The sequence below is a fragment of the Saccopteryx leptura genome, chromosome 6 (genome assembly GCF_036850995.1).
Source record: "Saccopteryx leptura isolate mSacLep1 chromosome 6, mSacLep1_pri_phased_curated, whole genome shotgun sequence".
Taxonomy (NCBI): Eukaryota; Metazoa; Chordata; class Mammalia; order Chiroptera; family Emballonuridae; genus Saccopteryx; species Saccopteryx leptura.
The window spans coordinates 70441219-70458262 of NC_089508.1; the positions used below are offsets into that span (position 1 = coordinate 70441219).

Sequence of the window (17044 nt, forward strand, 5' to 3'; positions counted from 1 at the left end):
TGACTTTACTTTTTCTTCCCCTCACAGTCCCATTATGTTGGCATTGGTCCAAAGTATAACCATGTACTCTTCAATGTTGGAGGTCAGAGTCCACTGATTTTATATTATCTTAGGATGCACAAGCCATCTGATAGTTCTAAAGCCCCTAAACAAACCAAGTTTAAACTCACTGAACTATCAAGAGAGCCATATCCTTTTTAAAGCTTTTCTTTAATGTAATCAATTTCTAAAATATTCAAAACATTTTGTTTAATGTCTCAATTAAGAAAAAAAATGCTCTTTTTAACCAATACTTTTATTTAAAATTTAAGTATGTTCTAAAATTTTGTAGCATATTAATTAAGTATTAGATCTAAGGCTGTGATTTCTCATGTAAGAAAAACCAAACAAAGGTGTTGAGGGAAAGGATGTAAAGAGGGACAAATATAAGGTGACAGAAAATGATTTGACTTTGGATGATGGGTATACAACATAATCAACAGTTCAAATGCTATAGAAACGTTTACCGTAAACCTATGTACTCTTATTGATCAATGTCACCCTATTAAATTTAATTTTCTAAGAAATTAAAAAAAAAAAAGATGAAATTAATGGTGACCCATTCAGTTCGGCCAAGATGTAGGCTAAAAATATAAAAATAAAAATAGTCAAAAAGACTATTTGAAATATGGATATCATTTTGTAAACAATGAACCTAGCTCTAAGTGTATGTTATTCTTTTAAATTATCAAATGACAGTATGTCAGATTAATTTGCAAGGCATTTGTAAACAAACTGTCTAGACATTAATACAAATCTCTACAATTTAAGGACTAAAGGTTTAGTGTACCATTAATGTTAAATTTTATTTTTAAAAATATTTATTTCATCTCACTGTTTTCTATTTGTACACTGCATATTTTTATAATGTGCATAATATATATTAAGACAGATTGATGTGTATATATAATTTATAAATTTAAAATTATACCTATATGAGATTGTGCTCCTGTAACTTTTTATCATAAGATATGTGTAGGGCCAGTAGTCACGGCCACCATCAGAGCTGCCAGGCCCATGCAGGTTCACATTTAATTTGGACAGATGGTAATGAAACAATGGAACCAAGAACTGGTGGGCTATTACCTTTAATCTTAGCTCGCACCCAGCAAGCAAGTAAATACACACAGTGGGAAACACTTCCCTTTCCATTCAGGGCTCCCAAAGCCAGTGACTTATCTGAGTTTCCTAGAATCAAAGGTATCTACCTCACCAGCCTTATTCACCTCTGTTTCCTATCTCCTTCTCTTTGCACAAACTCTGCACAAACTGGCTTCTCCTTCAGCACTCCGCCATCTTGGCTGCCTCTTCTCTGCAATGCTTATGGCAGGAACTAAGCGAGAGAGCCCCCAGTCTGCTTTATTTTATAGTGTAGAAAATTAAAGCCTTTAAGCCAGGGGTAGTCATTCTTTTTATACCTACTGCCCACTTTTGTATCTCTGTTAGTAGTAAAATTTTCTAACCACCCACCAGTTGCACAGTAATGGTGATTTATAAAATAGGGAAGTAACTTTACTTTATAAAATTTATAAAGCAGAGTTACAGCAAGTTAAAACATATAATAATAATTACTTACCATGTACTTTATGTTGGATTTTCACTGTTTGACAGAATAAATCTTTATAAAACAACTTACTATAGTTAAATCTATCTTTTTATTTATACTTTGGCTGCTCCGCTACCGCCCACCATGAAAGCTAGAATGCCCACTAGTGGGTGGTAGGGACTAGGTTGACTACCACTGCTTTAAGCCAATATACAAATAAGGAAGTCTCTGATACAAAGCCACTTATCTGAGGCATAAATGGGATTCCTCATAAGAGTGCACCCCCCCACACATCATGCAACAGTCAAGAGTATGGGGAAAAGCTTAGTTTTGAGAAGATCTTAGTAATAGAAGGCTGTTGAAAAGATCTTAGTATTAAAAGGATGCGAAAGGCTTAGCCTTAAAACTAAGCCTTCCAGGGGTCGTCAAACTTTTTATAAAAACCGCCCACTTTTGCAGTGCTGGTCAACCTGGTCCCTACCGTGCAACCAAACAGCGCTGCGATTGGCCCATCATGAAAGCTGGAACGCCCACTAGTGGGCAGTAGGGACCAGGTCTACCACTGGAAACGGGGTACCACTGCTTTAGCAGATTCTCAGAACTCTTCCCAGGTCACTGCTTCCACATTTCAGTCAAGACAGCCTCTGGAGCCTCACTGACCACAAGCACATGGAATTAACTGGAATAGCTCTAAAACATAAGAAGAAACGAAAACTACAGGGCTAACCAGTCTGTTTTAAGACTTGATACTCAAGTAAAATGATACAAGGATTTTCATCAACCTTGAATTATGTCTAAAACAAAAATTTTATCCTGACCAGGCAGTGGCGCAGTGGATAGAGCGTTGGATAGAATGCAGAAGACCGAGGTTCAAAACCCCGAGGTCGCCAGCTTGAGCACGAGCTCATCTGGTTTGAACAAGGCTCACCAGCTTGAGCCCAAGGACACTGGCTTGAGCAAAGGGTCACTCACTCTGCTGTAGCCTGCGGTCAAGTCACATATAAGAAAGCAATCAATGAACAACTAAGGTGCTACAATAAAAAATTGATGCTTCTCATCTCTCTCCTTTCCTGTCTGTCCCTATCTGTCCCTCTCTCTGTCACACACACACTAAATAAATAAATAAATAAATAAACAAACAAACAAACAAACAAAAATTTTAATCTTTAGAAATAAAATTTGGAAGGTATCTAAAACTCGTAGATTAATTTTATTTTTAACTAATTTTTATTGTGGTTATAAAAATGTTTATCTTTGATTATGTTCCTGTTTCTATGAGCAAGGGTTTGTTCAATGGCCATGCAAGGATTTATACGACCAATTTACTGAGGTGAGAAGACTATGAGTATGAGTGGGGGTGGAGAAAAAGGGAGATGGAGATCTAAGTAAGGCATGAAACCTGTTAGGATTATGACTCATTCCATAAGAATTTGAAATATTTACCCATTAGAAAGTAAAGAGGCTTTCCATGATGCTACTAAGCTTGTAAAATATTATACCCACTAATAAGAAGAAATGTTCCTGGATCTAGTAATGAGCAAAATCATAATCATGCCTCATATTCATCAGCACTTGGCAATTTTTCAAGAATAAGCCTCCTATGTATTACCATGGGAATGGCAAGGGTACTGTGACAGTGAGCAGAGCCATCACTCATCACAGCAACTTTGAAGCTGAGGAAAACAAAAGCACCAGGAGGGTAAGTGGCTTGCTGCACAGATCCTTAACACCTGAAAAAAGTAGCTAGCATACAATAGTTGTTAAATAAATGCCTGATGGATGGGTATAGCATGATTTTATACAAAGATAAGGCCAAATTTTATTTTACTTTTCAAAAAGAATTGAAATTGTCTTTAAAATTGAAAAGAAAACTAGAGGAGAGAGAAATTTGTCAGTCATTGGTACAAAGTCAATCTATACAGTCGTCATTATTAACATGATGTTTTTAAAACTTTTACTGGAATAGTTACTGTGTACCAAGCACTCTTCTAAGTGTTCATACTTATTAATTCATTTAATTCTCATCTAAACTTCTGCAATAGATATTATCTATCCTGAGGCACAGGAAAGTTAGGTCACTTGTCTGAGGACACTATAGTAAGTGATGGTACCTGGAGTCTATCCTGGGCAGCTTGGTTTCAGAGCAGATGCTCTTGGACATTCTGGTACTTAATTCTTTACCTCTGGGGACTGTGTAGCTCCAGAGGAAGATAAAAGCCTATTCTAGGCTTCTAAGGGAGAAATGCAGTTATAGTTGGGGGAAAAGGTGATAAGAGTCAGAGAAGTCAAAAGAGGACAAAAAAGAAGAGATGCCTTGATAATGTTCTTTTTTTTTAGTATTTACTGTTCACTTGAGGATAAATAGTTAACTGATATTTCAATAGTTGGTCCAGTATTAAACCACTTTAGGAGTTTTTCCTTCAGACATTTAAGATTGCATGACCATGAAATTCTATCAAAATCCTTTATCTGTTTAATAAGAGATTCTTATTACACAGTTTATTAAACAAGCTCCAATACAGAATAATATATTTGGTCACTATACAATTTTAAATTACAGTCTTGTGGGAAAAATATATTTAACAATAAATTTAACATCATATAGGTAACATTTATTTTATTCAGAGTGATTTGTCAAAGTCAAAAGAAGGAGGACTGATTTATTGTCGATGTGTTGGTATTTGTGTATAAACACTGTGAAGACTGGAGTTGTATGTAGAGAGAAGGAGGGTAAGAGTAAATGTAATTGTAAATCACAGTTTTGTTCATGATTCTGACATGATTTTTAATGTGCATTTATAAAGAAAATAAATTTATTTACTAATTAATATACATGTGTTGTAGTAATATAAGGTTATAGTAATTAAATATATAGAAATATAAAAATATGGAAGATATATAAAAGTAATTAAAATAATATTTAAAATAATTATTAAAATTAAATAAAGTTATGCCATTTAGATAGGAATTAATATAGTGGCTTAGTGCCATAACTCTGTAATGTGATAAACAGACTCTGACTTTCAAGCAGAGCCCAGTTAGTATATGTGTGAAGTTAGATACAGATTAGAAGTGGCTTGGTGTTATTTACATTAACTTTGTAAATTAATGTAAATAAGAACATCTTAAAAAGTGATTTAATGTAAACATTTCAGTAGATTGATTGATATAGAAAAGGTGGTTTGAGGTGATAATCCTGTAGGTTGACACCTGTTAGAAGGCGTTGGCCAGAAAGGGTACTAAAGCTGAGGGACCCCGTGCTGCAGTAGTCGCCCAGACTCCAGCGTTGACGTGGACTGTCTCCACGCCGCTCTGAGCTCTGACCAAAGAAAGCCGAGAGGAGCACGCCGACGGGGCCCCCTTAATCTGTACCCAGGCACGCCAAAAGGATTTGTGAGTAATAAATTGCCTGTGTGATTATTACAACTAATTTGTGTGTTAGTCGTGTCTTTTCTCCGGTGGCACTTAACAGTAGCATCCTCATAGCCACCTCAAGAGTAGTCTCGAAGAGGCTGCCAGCCCTGCTGATAAGCAGGAGTGCTCCACTGCACAGGGAAGTCGAACCAGGGACACCTGATCGACATAGAGATTGGTCTCTACTGGGACAACATGAAATCATTATTAGTAGAAAATTTGAATATTTTTATAAATATTTGAATTTTTTAAACTTGATTACTTAGTATTAGAGTTAGGAGTAAAACAGAGAAACAACTTTGATTTTTAGGACTCAGAACAGAATGTATAGTATGTCTAAACTATGCAGAATTTTGTGCAAAATGTATTTGTAGCTCCTAATTTTTTCTTCTCACATTGTCTGTATTTTTATTAGACCATCTCAAGTCCTTTGTGTGTTGAGAGTTAACTAAAACAAAGAAATACCCAAAAGTCTAATAACTTCTTTACATGTAAAACACAACTTTTTAAAAAATAGAGAAAACTTAAGAGCAAAATGTTCGTGTAGTTTGTGTAAGTCTTGTTAAAACAAAAAGTCTATAGACTAGATCTGTATTTCTAATTTGAGTTTAAAACATTCACATTCAGTTGCAGTTTAGAAAAATATCCGAATTTAATGCAGTGTCATAATAAGGGCATTGTATTACTATAAATACATGCTTCGACCATCATACACAGATACACAGACTTTTTAACATGTAAAAACTTATGGGGGCAGGTCATTCAACTCTACAATTGAAAATAATATGGGATATATCAAAGTTGATCCCAGAAAAAAAATAAAAGCTATACAAAGAAGTCATCTGTTGTGAATTATCTGTGATGTGGAGGAAGCAAATAGTCAACAGTGAAAAAAAAAAAGGAAGAAACCCTGAGACTCATAAAAGGTCATGAGCTTGTATAACACTCCATCTTCACACAGAGGAGTCCAGCAGAAACTCTTCAGAGCCATGTGCAACTTCTTTTCACTTTTATTTATTATTAAAAAAAGTCTAGGAATCTTTGTCGCATGTACATTCATAGACTTTTTCTTACTAACATGTGAATACTAATTTGTGAATTGCTATTAAAGTTACTATCAATTGTGTTTTTTATTTCAAATCAGTGACATTTCTAGTTAATTAATATTTACTAAGGGTCTGGTAATTATATTTTTAAATGATAAATTAGCTAAAAGACAAGTTTCCCAAATAATTTCTAATCCAGAATCCTTCCATCTTATTATTCTTCCAGTAAAAACAACATATAATATTTTTTCCTCTCAATCCTTCTAAAATTCTCAGGATGAAGTGAATAAGAAAGACTACACTGCTAGAAAGTTTGTTACATTATTTATGAGATTGTACCCAGAAAATGTAACCCTCACTTTCCTTCAGCTACAAAAATAGGCATGTGAACATCACAGTATTATCTGTTAATGAGACCTTTCAGATAATAGAAACCAGATGTTAGTTTCCCGGAATGGGAGGTCTTTTAAAAATACTTTTTGTTCAAAACACCCAGCCCTAAAAACCCTGTGGCAACACAGACTCCCTTCACCAAAACATGATGGAAGACTGATATTTCTTCTAGTTGTCTTTAAAGAGGAAAAACAGGGGCATGGTAGACTAAGGCTGTGGAAAGGAAGAGAATAAAGAGGAGTTGAGGAAGTAGAGAGGAAACCTAAGCCCTTGGCTACATTGAAATGGTCTCTTCAGCAGTAAAAGAGGGAAAGCATTCTAATTTGAGCCTATTCTCCAGCTGTATCAATCAATTAAACAGATGGGTTGGACTAGATAAATTTCAAGTCTCTTTGAATCCTGAAATTTATGATTCTGTTGAAAGAATCTGACTTTCCACACCATTAATAGATAAATTGGTAAATTGCTTGGTTTTTCCCTGAAATGACCACATTCTCATTTTGTCAACTCTTATGAGTTCTTCTGAGGCTACACTAAGAGAAAGAATGCATAGACAACATTTTTCCCATTTTCAGCTGTCAGCAATCCTAGAAGACCACCATAATAACCTGGTGATCAAATAAAGCTAACTTTAGATTTATTGTAGCTAGAGAGAACAATAATTTAACAGAGCTTTAGTAGTGTCTAAAAATGGGAAAATTCAAAAGTGATACTTATAGGGTTTTAGCGTCTGAATTGGATGATTTTGAGGCAGGCCACATAAGGCAAAGAATTGGTTGGAACTGAGCAGAGCTTAATGATATTATGTTTTAATTGGTGGCCCCAGTGAAACAAGGGTCTTGAAGTAAGCTTTGATGAACAAGCTATTTTAGTTGGTTCAAAGTCTTATCTTTTAGAAGAAAGCAATTACCTAAGGTATTTTTTTTTTTTTTTTTTTTTTTTTTGCTTATTCTCAACATTATTATATATAGGGACAAAAAAAAATAATGTACATGGTCCCCAAAGTTTTTAACACAAGAACAGTAGTGATATCAGCATCATAGCTAATTAGACATTTCTTGTTCATGTCCCCCTTCTCAACAACAGCAATGTGGCATCCATCCATGGACCAAAGTGCCTTTGTGGAAACTGTGGGATATAGTACCATTCCCTAAGGGACCGAAGAGGAGTCTCATCCACCCATGCATCAGGAAATAGGCATATAGACCTTGATCCCTGCAGTGGACTCCATAGGGGCCTGTGAAGAAGCTTTAGCACTTCTTGGTCACAGTCTGGGAACCCCTTGATCCCTGCTGTGGACCCCGTAGTGGCCTGTGAAGAAACTTTAGCACTTCTTGGTCACAGTCGGGGAAGCCCTGAAAAAAAATTTCACAGGTAATAATAACCTATGAATAAGAAAGCCTTTGTGGAAGTCCAGGTTTCCAATGGAAGAGTTCTAGTATACCATTGGAGAAAAAAAGAAAAAGTGTGGACTCATTAAAGTGGGTAAAGGAACAGTTTGACCATACTTTTCTTCCAAGGTGACACAGATTAGGAACAAGAGAGATCTTCTTGGTTCATGATTTCTCACATGGGGGAAAGGGAGAACTTGTAATGAAAACGTGGCTTCCTTAACTTTGTGATTGCTGCTGAAGAGGCGCATTTTTCCCTTGTCCCCCCCAGAGTACTGAATGGTGAGCGGAATGGCGTGGGGCTGATGGTGGGAAGAAGTTGAGGGCGTGGAAGATGGGACTCTCAGAGGGCATTAACCCTTTGAGTAGTGAGTTTTTTTTCCTGCCCACTGACCCCTGGGAGTGAGTTTTTGGGGGGTTTTTTTCTTTTCAAAAAATAAAGTTAGTTCCAGTTACAGTTTTATTAACTTAAAATCATGTTTGTTTGATAACCAATTTGTGGAAACAAGAAGAACATACATTTTCCTTTTTTTAATGTTGACTTACACATTTTTGAAATGAAATTTAAATACAATCGTACTCTGGATGGTCAGGAGGCACGAGAACATACATGATTGGTCATACTACTCAAAGGTTTAAACAGATATAGATTCTACTGTTTCATAGACTCCATCAAGAAGCCTGTCTATGAGCTGCTGGGGCCACCTCAGCCACAGATGTCCCCAGCTAGCCCATGGACAGCCCTAGTGCTCCATGAGCCTCATCTCCACACATTCACACCCTATGTTCAGCTCCCTGTGTATGCTCCCAACAGCAATGGCAAGAGTGAGCTTTGGCAGATGGCTAGTGAGCACACACACAAAACCTGTGCCTGAATTTGTGGGCCAGAAAGAGATCACAAACTTGAGAATTTAGTGCCATCTTTGTGAAAACAAAAGAGAGGCTTTCAGAACTCTTGGTGTGTGGCTGGGTCAGAAAAGGCATAAATGCTTAAGAATTCTGCCACAAGAGGAAGCAAGAAGCATGGAGCAGGTGTATCCAAAGATGTTCTAAGAAAAATCCAGAATCTTTAACAGGGCTGACAGAGGTATCTCTCTCCCAAAGAAAGTTAGCAAAGATTAGGGGAGGTGACTTCTACTTCAACTGCCAAGGCGGCAACACAAAACTTCCAAGATCATGAAAAATTAGGGAAACCTGAGACCACCAAGAAATCACAATAATCTTTCAGTAACCAACACCAAAGACATAGAGATCTTAATTTATCTGATAAAGAATTCAAAATAGCTGTTTTAAGGAAACTCAGTGAGTTATAAGAAAACACAGACAATATAATAAAATCAGAAAAACAATACATGAACAAAATAAGAAGTTTAACAAAGAGATTGAAATCATGAACCAGACAGAAATTCTGGATATAAAGAATATAATGAATGAAATGAAACATGAGCATGAACATCAGGATAGATTAAGCAAAGAAAGAATCTGTAAATTAGAAGGCAGGAATTTTACAGTTATCCAATCGGAAAAGAACACAGCAGAAAAAATTTAAAAAGAGTAAAAAAATGTCACTAGATGTATTGAATACCATCAAAAGAAATAATCTGAAAATACTGGAGTTCCAGAAGAGGACAGGGAAAATGGAACAGAACATTAAGTAATGAAATAAAGGCTGAGAACTTCCCCATTCTGGAGAGAGATTTGGATATCCAAGTTCATGAAGCCCATAGATTGCCAAATAAACTCAAAGAGACCTTCTTCAAGACACTTCATAATAAACTTGTCAAAAATGAAAAACAAATAATCTCAAAAAGATCAAGAGAAAAGAAATCTGTAACTTACAAGAGAATTTTCATAAAGCAATCAGCAGAAATCCTACAGACACGGAGAGAGTGGGATAATGATATATATTCAAAGTGCTGAAAGAAAGAAAGTACCAATCAAGAACACTCTATCTCACAAAGATATTCTTCAGAAATGGAGAGATAAGGACTTCCCAGACAAGCAAAAACTGAGGGAATTTATTATCAGTAGTCTTGACTTACAAGGGATTCTTCAAACTGAAATGAAAGAGTGCTAATTAATAGCATGAAAATATACATCATACTGTTTGTATATTTTATTGTATACTGTTTTACTGACATAATAATAGCTACATAGACCAATTGAAAAGAACTGAGAGCCCAGAAGTAAATTCTCACATATATGGCCAACTAATATTTGGCAAGGAAGCCAGGAATACTCAATAGGGAAAGGATAGAATCTTAGTAAATGTTGTTGGGGAAAGTGGATAATCACATGCTGAAGAATGAAATTGGACCTCTTTTTATATCGCTTACAAAAATTAACTCAAAATAGATAAAAGACTTAAAACATAATACTCAGAAAAATGTAAAACTCCTAGAAGACTACATAAGGAAAAGCTTCCTGATTTGGTCTTGATACCAATTTTTTGGATATGACACTAAAACTACAAGTAACAAAAGCAAAAATTAATCAGTGAAAGCACATCAAACTAAAAAGCTTCTTCAACGCAAAGGAAACAAAATGAAAAAGCAATCTATGGAATGGAAGAAACTATTTGCAAATCATATATCTGATAAGAGTTTGTATCAAGAGTTTAAAAGGAACTCATACAATTTAACAGCAAAAAACAAACAAACAAAAAGCTCAGTTTAAAGATCAGTACACTAACTGAAGAGATAGACAAATGGCCAACAGGTACATGGAAAGGTGCTCAAAATAACTCATTATCAGGAAAATGCAAATTAAAACCACAATGAAATAATTACCTGACATCTGTTAGAATGGTTATTATCCAAAGTCAAGAAAAGCAAGTGTTGGCCATGATGTAAAGAAAAGGGAACCCTCATGTACTGTTGATGAGAATGTAAATTGGTACAGCCACTATGCAAATAAGATGGAGGTTTCTCAAAAAATTAAAAATAGAGCTACCATGAGAACAGAATCTTGAAGAAATATCTGCTAAGAGGGGGAAACAACTTAATTATTCCTCAATGAATGAATAGTTAAAGAAGATGAGTTTAGCCTGACCAGGTGGTGGCGCAGTAGATAGAGCATTGGACAGGGTTGCAGAGGACCCAGGTTCAAAACCCCAAGGTTGCCACTTGAGCGTGGGGTCACTGGCTTGAGCATGGGGCCATGTCTATGACCCCATGGTACTGGCTTGAGCCCAAAGGTTGCTAGCTTGAGCAAGGGGTCACTTGCTCTGCTGTAGCCCCTGGTCAAGGCACATATGAGAAAGCAATCAATGAACAACTAAGGAACTTCAATAAAGAATTGATGCTTCTCATCTCTCTCCCTTCCTGTCTGTCCCTATCTGTCCCCCTCTCTGACTCTCTCTCTGTCACTGTCAAAAAAAAAAGAAGAAGAAGATGGGCTTATGTAGACAATACAATATTAATTCAGCCTCTAAAAAAGAAGGAAATCTGCTCATTTGTGACATCAAGAATGGAAACTGAGAGCATTATAAGCAGTAAAATAAGAGAAGGGCAAAAACTCTATCACTTACACATGAAATTTGAAAAAGCTGAATTTATAGAAACAAAGAGTAGATGGATAAAGATGTGTTACCTATATACAATGGAATACTACTCAGCCATAAGAAATAACATATTGCCATTTAAATAACATGGAGGGGCCCTGGCCGGTTGGCTCAGTGGTAGAGCGTCGGCCTGGCATGCAGGAGTCCCGGGTTCGATTCCTGGCCAGGACACACAGGAGAAGCGCCCATCTGCTTCTCCACCCCTCCCCCCTCCTTCCTCTCTGTCTCTCTCTTCCTCTCCCGCAGCCAAGGCTCCATTGGAGCAGCGATTGCCCAGGCGCTGAGGATGGCTCTGTGGCCTCTGCCTCAGGTGCTGGAATGGCTCTGATTGCGGCAGAGCGACGCCCCAAGATAGGCAGAGCATCACCCCCTGGTGAGCAGAGCATCACCCCCTGGTGGGCATGCCGGGTGGATCCCTGTCTGGTGCATGTGGGAGTCTGTCTGACTGCCTCCCCGTTTCCAACTTCAGAGAAATACAAAAAAAAAGAAGAAAAGAAAAAATAAATAAATAAATAAATAAATAACATGGATGGACCTTGAGAAATAAGTGAAATAAGTAAATCAGAAAAAGCTAAGAACTATATGATTTCACATATAGGTAGGATGTAAAAATGAGACTCACAGACATAAATAAAAGTGAAGTGGTCACCAGAGGAAAGGGGTAGTGGGAGAGATGTCTCGGGGGAAGGGAGTAAAGGAGAATAAGTATGTCGTGATGGAGAGTGATTTAACTTTGGGTGATGGGTACACAACACAATCAATGGTTCAAAAGCTATAGAGATATTTACCTGAAATCTATGTTCTCTTATTCATCAATGTCATTGTGTTAAATTTAATTTTATAAAAAAAAATTAAAAGAAAGAAACAGAGAGTAGAATGGTGGTTGCCAGGGACTAAGCACTGAGAAAATAGTGAGATATTGGTGCAAGTGTGCAAACTTTCTGTTATAAGATGAATATTTTGGGGAATCTAATACACAGTATGGTGATTATAGTTAGCATACTATCTTTTGTACTTAAAACTTGCTAAGAGTGAGCCCTGGCTGGTTGGCTCAATGTTAGAGCATTGGCCTGGCATATGAATGTCCCAGGTTCAATTTCAGCCAGGGCACACAGGAGAAGCACCCATCTACTTCTCCATCCCTCCCCTCTTGCTTCTCTCTCTTTCTCTCTCTCTCTCACTTTCCTCTCCTGCAGCCATGGCTAGATTGGAGTGAGTTGGCCCTGGACACTGAGAATGGCTCCATGGCCTCCACCTCAGGCACTAAGAAGAGCTTGGTTGCTAAACAACAGAGAAACACCCCAGATGGGTAGAGCATCGCCCCCCTAGTGGGCTTGCTGAGTGGATCTCGGTCAGGGCACATGTGGGAGTCTGTCTCTGCCTCCTCTCCTGTCACTGAATAAAAAAAAAAGTTGATAAGAGAGGAAATTTTAAATCTTCTCCCCACAAAAAAAGAAATGGTAATTATGTGAGGTGATAGAGGTATTAATAACACCACTGTGGTAATCGTTTTGCAGTATAATATATCAAAGCAACACAGTGAACACTTAAACTTACATAATGTTATGTGTTAATTACATCTCAATAAAGTAGGAAAAGAACAAAAATGGACAGTACAATATATAAATATATATATATATAGTGGATGCTCTGAATGCCTAGTTTCACTTCCAAAAAATAAAGGACTTATTTTTCAGCTGTTGGGGAAATAATGATGACAGAAAGCCCTCAGTTGCCAACACCTTAGAAGGATTGCCTCAGGTTATGACAGGGACCTCATTCAAGGTCACGCTCATGGCAGATTGTATTTTTCAAAAATGGCCACAGTGGTGTCATCTTTCTGGCATGCTCCTGTTCCAGTGTGACCTTGCCACATCTCCCATTAAGACACAGTACCTATGTCCACTCCCTTGGAATTTAGGCAGACATTTGTGTTTTCCTCAACCAACAGTGACTTCTGAGGCCTCTGCTGTATAGCCTCTGTTTTTGCTCTTGGGATACTTTTATAAATATCTGCTTTGTGAGGAGGAAACTCAGACCACATGGAGAGGCCATGTTCTAGCTAGCAGCCACTGCTGAGAGTGAGCCACTGTCATCATCAGTCAGCAGACATGTGAGTGGGAAAGCCTTTGAGAGGTTCCAAACTTTAGCCACAACTACATGTGAGACCTCAACTAAGAACTACTTAGCTGAACCCAGTCAACACCCAGAGCTATAGAGTCAATAATAATAAATTGTTTGTCATCTTATGCCACTAAGTTTGGGGTTAATTATGCAGCAATTGATAAGTATATCATGCCCCCTTCCCAGTGCAGCCCATATCCATTGACTAACGTGATATATAAAGAACCCCAAGGTTGGGGTCCCTTTGCCCTAACTCAAAACAATTCTGAAGGGTCATACCAGCTTTGGAACTCCCTATGGGTCAGCTTAGACTTTCATTGGGAGCATTATCATAGTTCCAGTTCTCCTTCTGCCTAATTTTACTTCCTTCCCTTGCATACAGCAGATGTCAATCTAAAAAACATTTCCTATTAAACCTCTTGCACATAGATCTTCATTTTTCAATCTACTTCCCAGAAAACCCATCCTGGGCAAGTATGTTTGTTTCTGGTATTATTTAACACAGAGACAGCAATGTTGGTTTTAGTTCTTACCATTAGGGAGAAAGTAATCCATGATTGCTCACTACTTTTCTTCTGTATCTCCAATAGTTAATTAAATGGCAGCAGTGGGGGGGGGGAAATGTATGGAAATTACATTTTTTTTTTCTGAAGCTAGAAACGGGGAGAGACAGTCAGACAGACTCCCGCATGTGCCCGACCGGGATCCACCCGGCACGCCCACCAGAGGGCGACGCTCTGCCCACCAGGGGGCGATGCTCTGCCCCTCCGGGGCATCGCTCTGTTGCGACCAGAGCCACTCTAGCGCCTGGGGCAGAGGTCAAGGAGTCATCCCCAGTGCCCGGGCCATCTTTGCTCCAATGGAGCCTCTGCTGCGGGAGGGGAAGAGAGAGACAGAGAGGAAGGAGAGGGGGAGGGGTGGAGAAGCAGATGGGCGCTTCTCCTGTGTGCCCTGGCCGGGAATCGAACCCGGATTTCTGCACGCCATGCCGACGCTCTACCACTGAGCCAACCAGCCAGGGCCGGGAATTACATTTTTTAAGAATTCAACATTGCATTATGGATCTTATTTACTACCATGAAAGGAAGCTAACTCCTCCAAGAGCTTGGCAGAATTGGCCAGATGGCTTCCCACATCTTCCAGAGTTCATTCTTTCAAAGAAAAGACTTTATCATGATCTAGAAGCAGGAGTAATTATATACTGAACTAGACTAACAATAATTTTCAGTAGTCATTTTGGTGTTTAGAAGACATTTAAAATACAAAATCTCACTGTGGTTCTAAACAAATACACTGCACCTGTGTAGTTCTGATTTCTCCATACCATGAGTTCAAATAGATAGAAAGAAGGTTAGCAAAATAAAATGATCTACCCAATTGATGGTTTCTAAATAAAAGGTAGGAGAGTCTGAAAAACAATTCATTGACCAAGCAGAGCATCCACAGCATGTTTGGGGAGATTTTGCACGGTCCAATGTGGTCTGTATAAGAATAGTGCAGCACACAAATGCTTACTAATTTATGATGAACTTGAAAACATGCTTTTAAGGGAAAAGTGATACATGTGGGGAGACCTGTTTCATGCAGTGGACGAGGGGGCCTCTATCAGCAATCTCTCTGTTGCACCTATTCACTCCCATAGATCTCTGCCATTGGCCCTTGCCTGGGCTTTCCCCTTCTGCCGCAATTCTTTTCAGATTCTAAATGTGTTGCCTGCTCTAATTATTACTGTCCAGATATTTCAAATCTTGCTAAGTGTCTGGTTCTGCCTCATTACCTAAATATACCTTCATTACCTGGTTCCAGACTCCACGCTGTTCTTGCATCTCATTTAACAAACATTTACAAAACAACCTGTGTGCTGGGTAATGTGACATGTGCTAAGGATAAGACTATATAATCCCCACAGTCAGGTAACTTTTTGTCTATTGGATAACCTTGTCCACAAGCTTGTCAGCTGTACCTAATATATAACCTCTCTCTAACTTTCGTCCCAAGCTTGCCAGAACAATCTCTGTTCTTCCCTTCTCTTTAATGTTAGAAACTGTAGCTTAGTGGCCCTTAAGAAAGATGACACATTTAAAGGTCTAAGGAAACACACTTCCTTTGCCTGAAAATGGATGGAATCTAGTGAGAAATGGGTATAATTTTTTGCTTATTCTGAAAGCAGTCAAAACAACAATTGAGCCATAAATAAAGTGCTTGGAGTACTGAACAAGACTGTCTTGAACAGAGGCTTAGTCCGGAAGAAGTGGGAAGGAGGCTCACCAGATTGCTCTTCGCCATGGAGAACAAGGAGAGGCTGCTGCTTTGCCCAAGTTTTAAGACTTATGGAAGGCAAAGGTGCAAAAACACCCATTGAGGTAAAAAATGGACTATGAAAAAGGCAAGTCATAAGGCCCTTCACAGTATTCTGCGCCTAACTTATTGTAAGGAATGAATCATCGGTTCTTACTCTCTAGGCTCAGTTTGGGGAAACTTGCTCATAAATGGCAAGTGTTGTGTTTTTTTTTTCTCACTCTTCATATACCCTGTTGGCTACTGACTAGATAGTTTAGAAAACCAAAGTTAGTATGGCATCCATTTGATCAAATTTTACATGTTATACAAAATGCCAATATATACTATTTAGAGCAAAATTTAAAGAACTATAAACATGTACACATGGTTAGGTATTATGTCTTTCATCATTCAAAGCTACAAGTGTCCAATACGGTAGCATCTCACAGTGAGTGGTTATTTAAACTTATATTTAAATTAATAAAATTAAGTAAAAATTCAGTTCCTCAGTTATACCGTGTATGTCAAGTACTCACAAGCCATATGTGACTATCAGACGGTGCAGCAAATATTGAACATTTCTATCGTTAGCAAAAGTTCTATGGGCAGCACTGTCTTGAGTAAGAAGACAGTTCTAGTCTATTCACAGAACTTGACATGTCATCTTGGGAGAGCAGACAACCAACACGTACAGAACTTTCTTCTGCCTTGCCGCTCACAGCCTTCCAATCTTAGAAGTTTAGTAGCCTTTGATTACACATTATCTTATTCATCCATTTATTATTCACCCATTGAACAAAACTACCAACAAAGTTGATTTCTTATCTGAATGCTAAAATTTCCCTTTAATTTTGCCTTTTTTGGGGTTGGATTTTTTACTTTTGACCTTAGTTTTATTGTTTTTCTTTTTTCTCCAAGATAAACTACTTTAGCATCATGCAGATCTTTAACTCCATACAGCATGACTTCTATCCATAGGAGAAAGCTCCCCATTCTCTGTATGTGGCCCTGGGTCAACAACTGCATAAGTGACCTAGATCTATACACAATTCTGATTTCTTTCTTACTGTCATATTTCTCATCCAGGGACTCCCTTCACTTAATTCCCATTGGTGTTCATTTATTTCAGTTACCTAAAATAACCTAATAGCTCTCCTGCTAGGCTCTCAGAGAGTCTTAAAAAGGCCATATTTAAAATTTTTTAAAATATATTTAATAGAGCACTTTGTAAGCAGAAAGACATCATAGA

General features: G+C 37.8%; 1 protein-coding gene across 1 annotated transcript in view; it reads left to right on the forward strand.

Annotated features, from left to right (window-relative positions):
* The window catches only part of FAM227B (family with sequence similarity 227 member B), a 236095-nt gene that overhangs the window by 205989 nt on the left and 13062 nt on the right, over positions 1 to 17044 (forward strand). The window contains exon 15 of the mRNA XM_066343624.1: positions 28 to 190. Coding sequence (XP_066199721.1) covers positions 28 to 190 — 163 coding nt within the window. The remainder of the gene's footprint in view (positions 1 to 27; positions 191 to 17044) is intronic.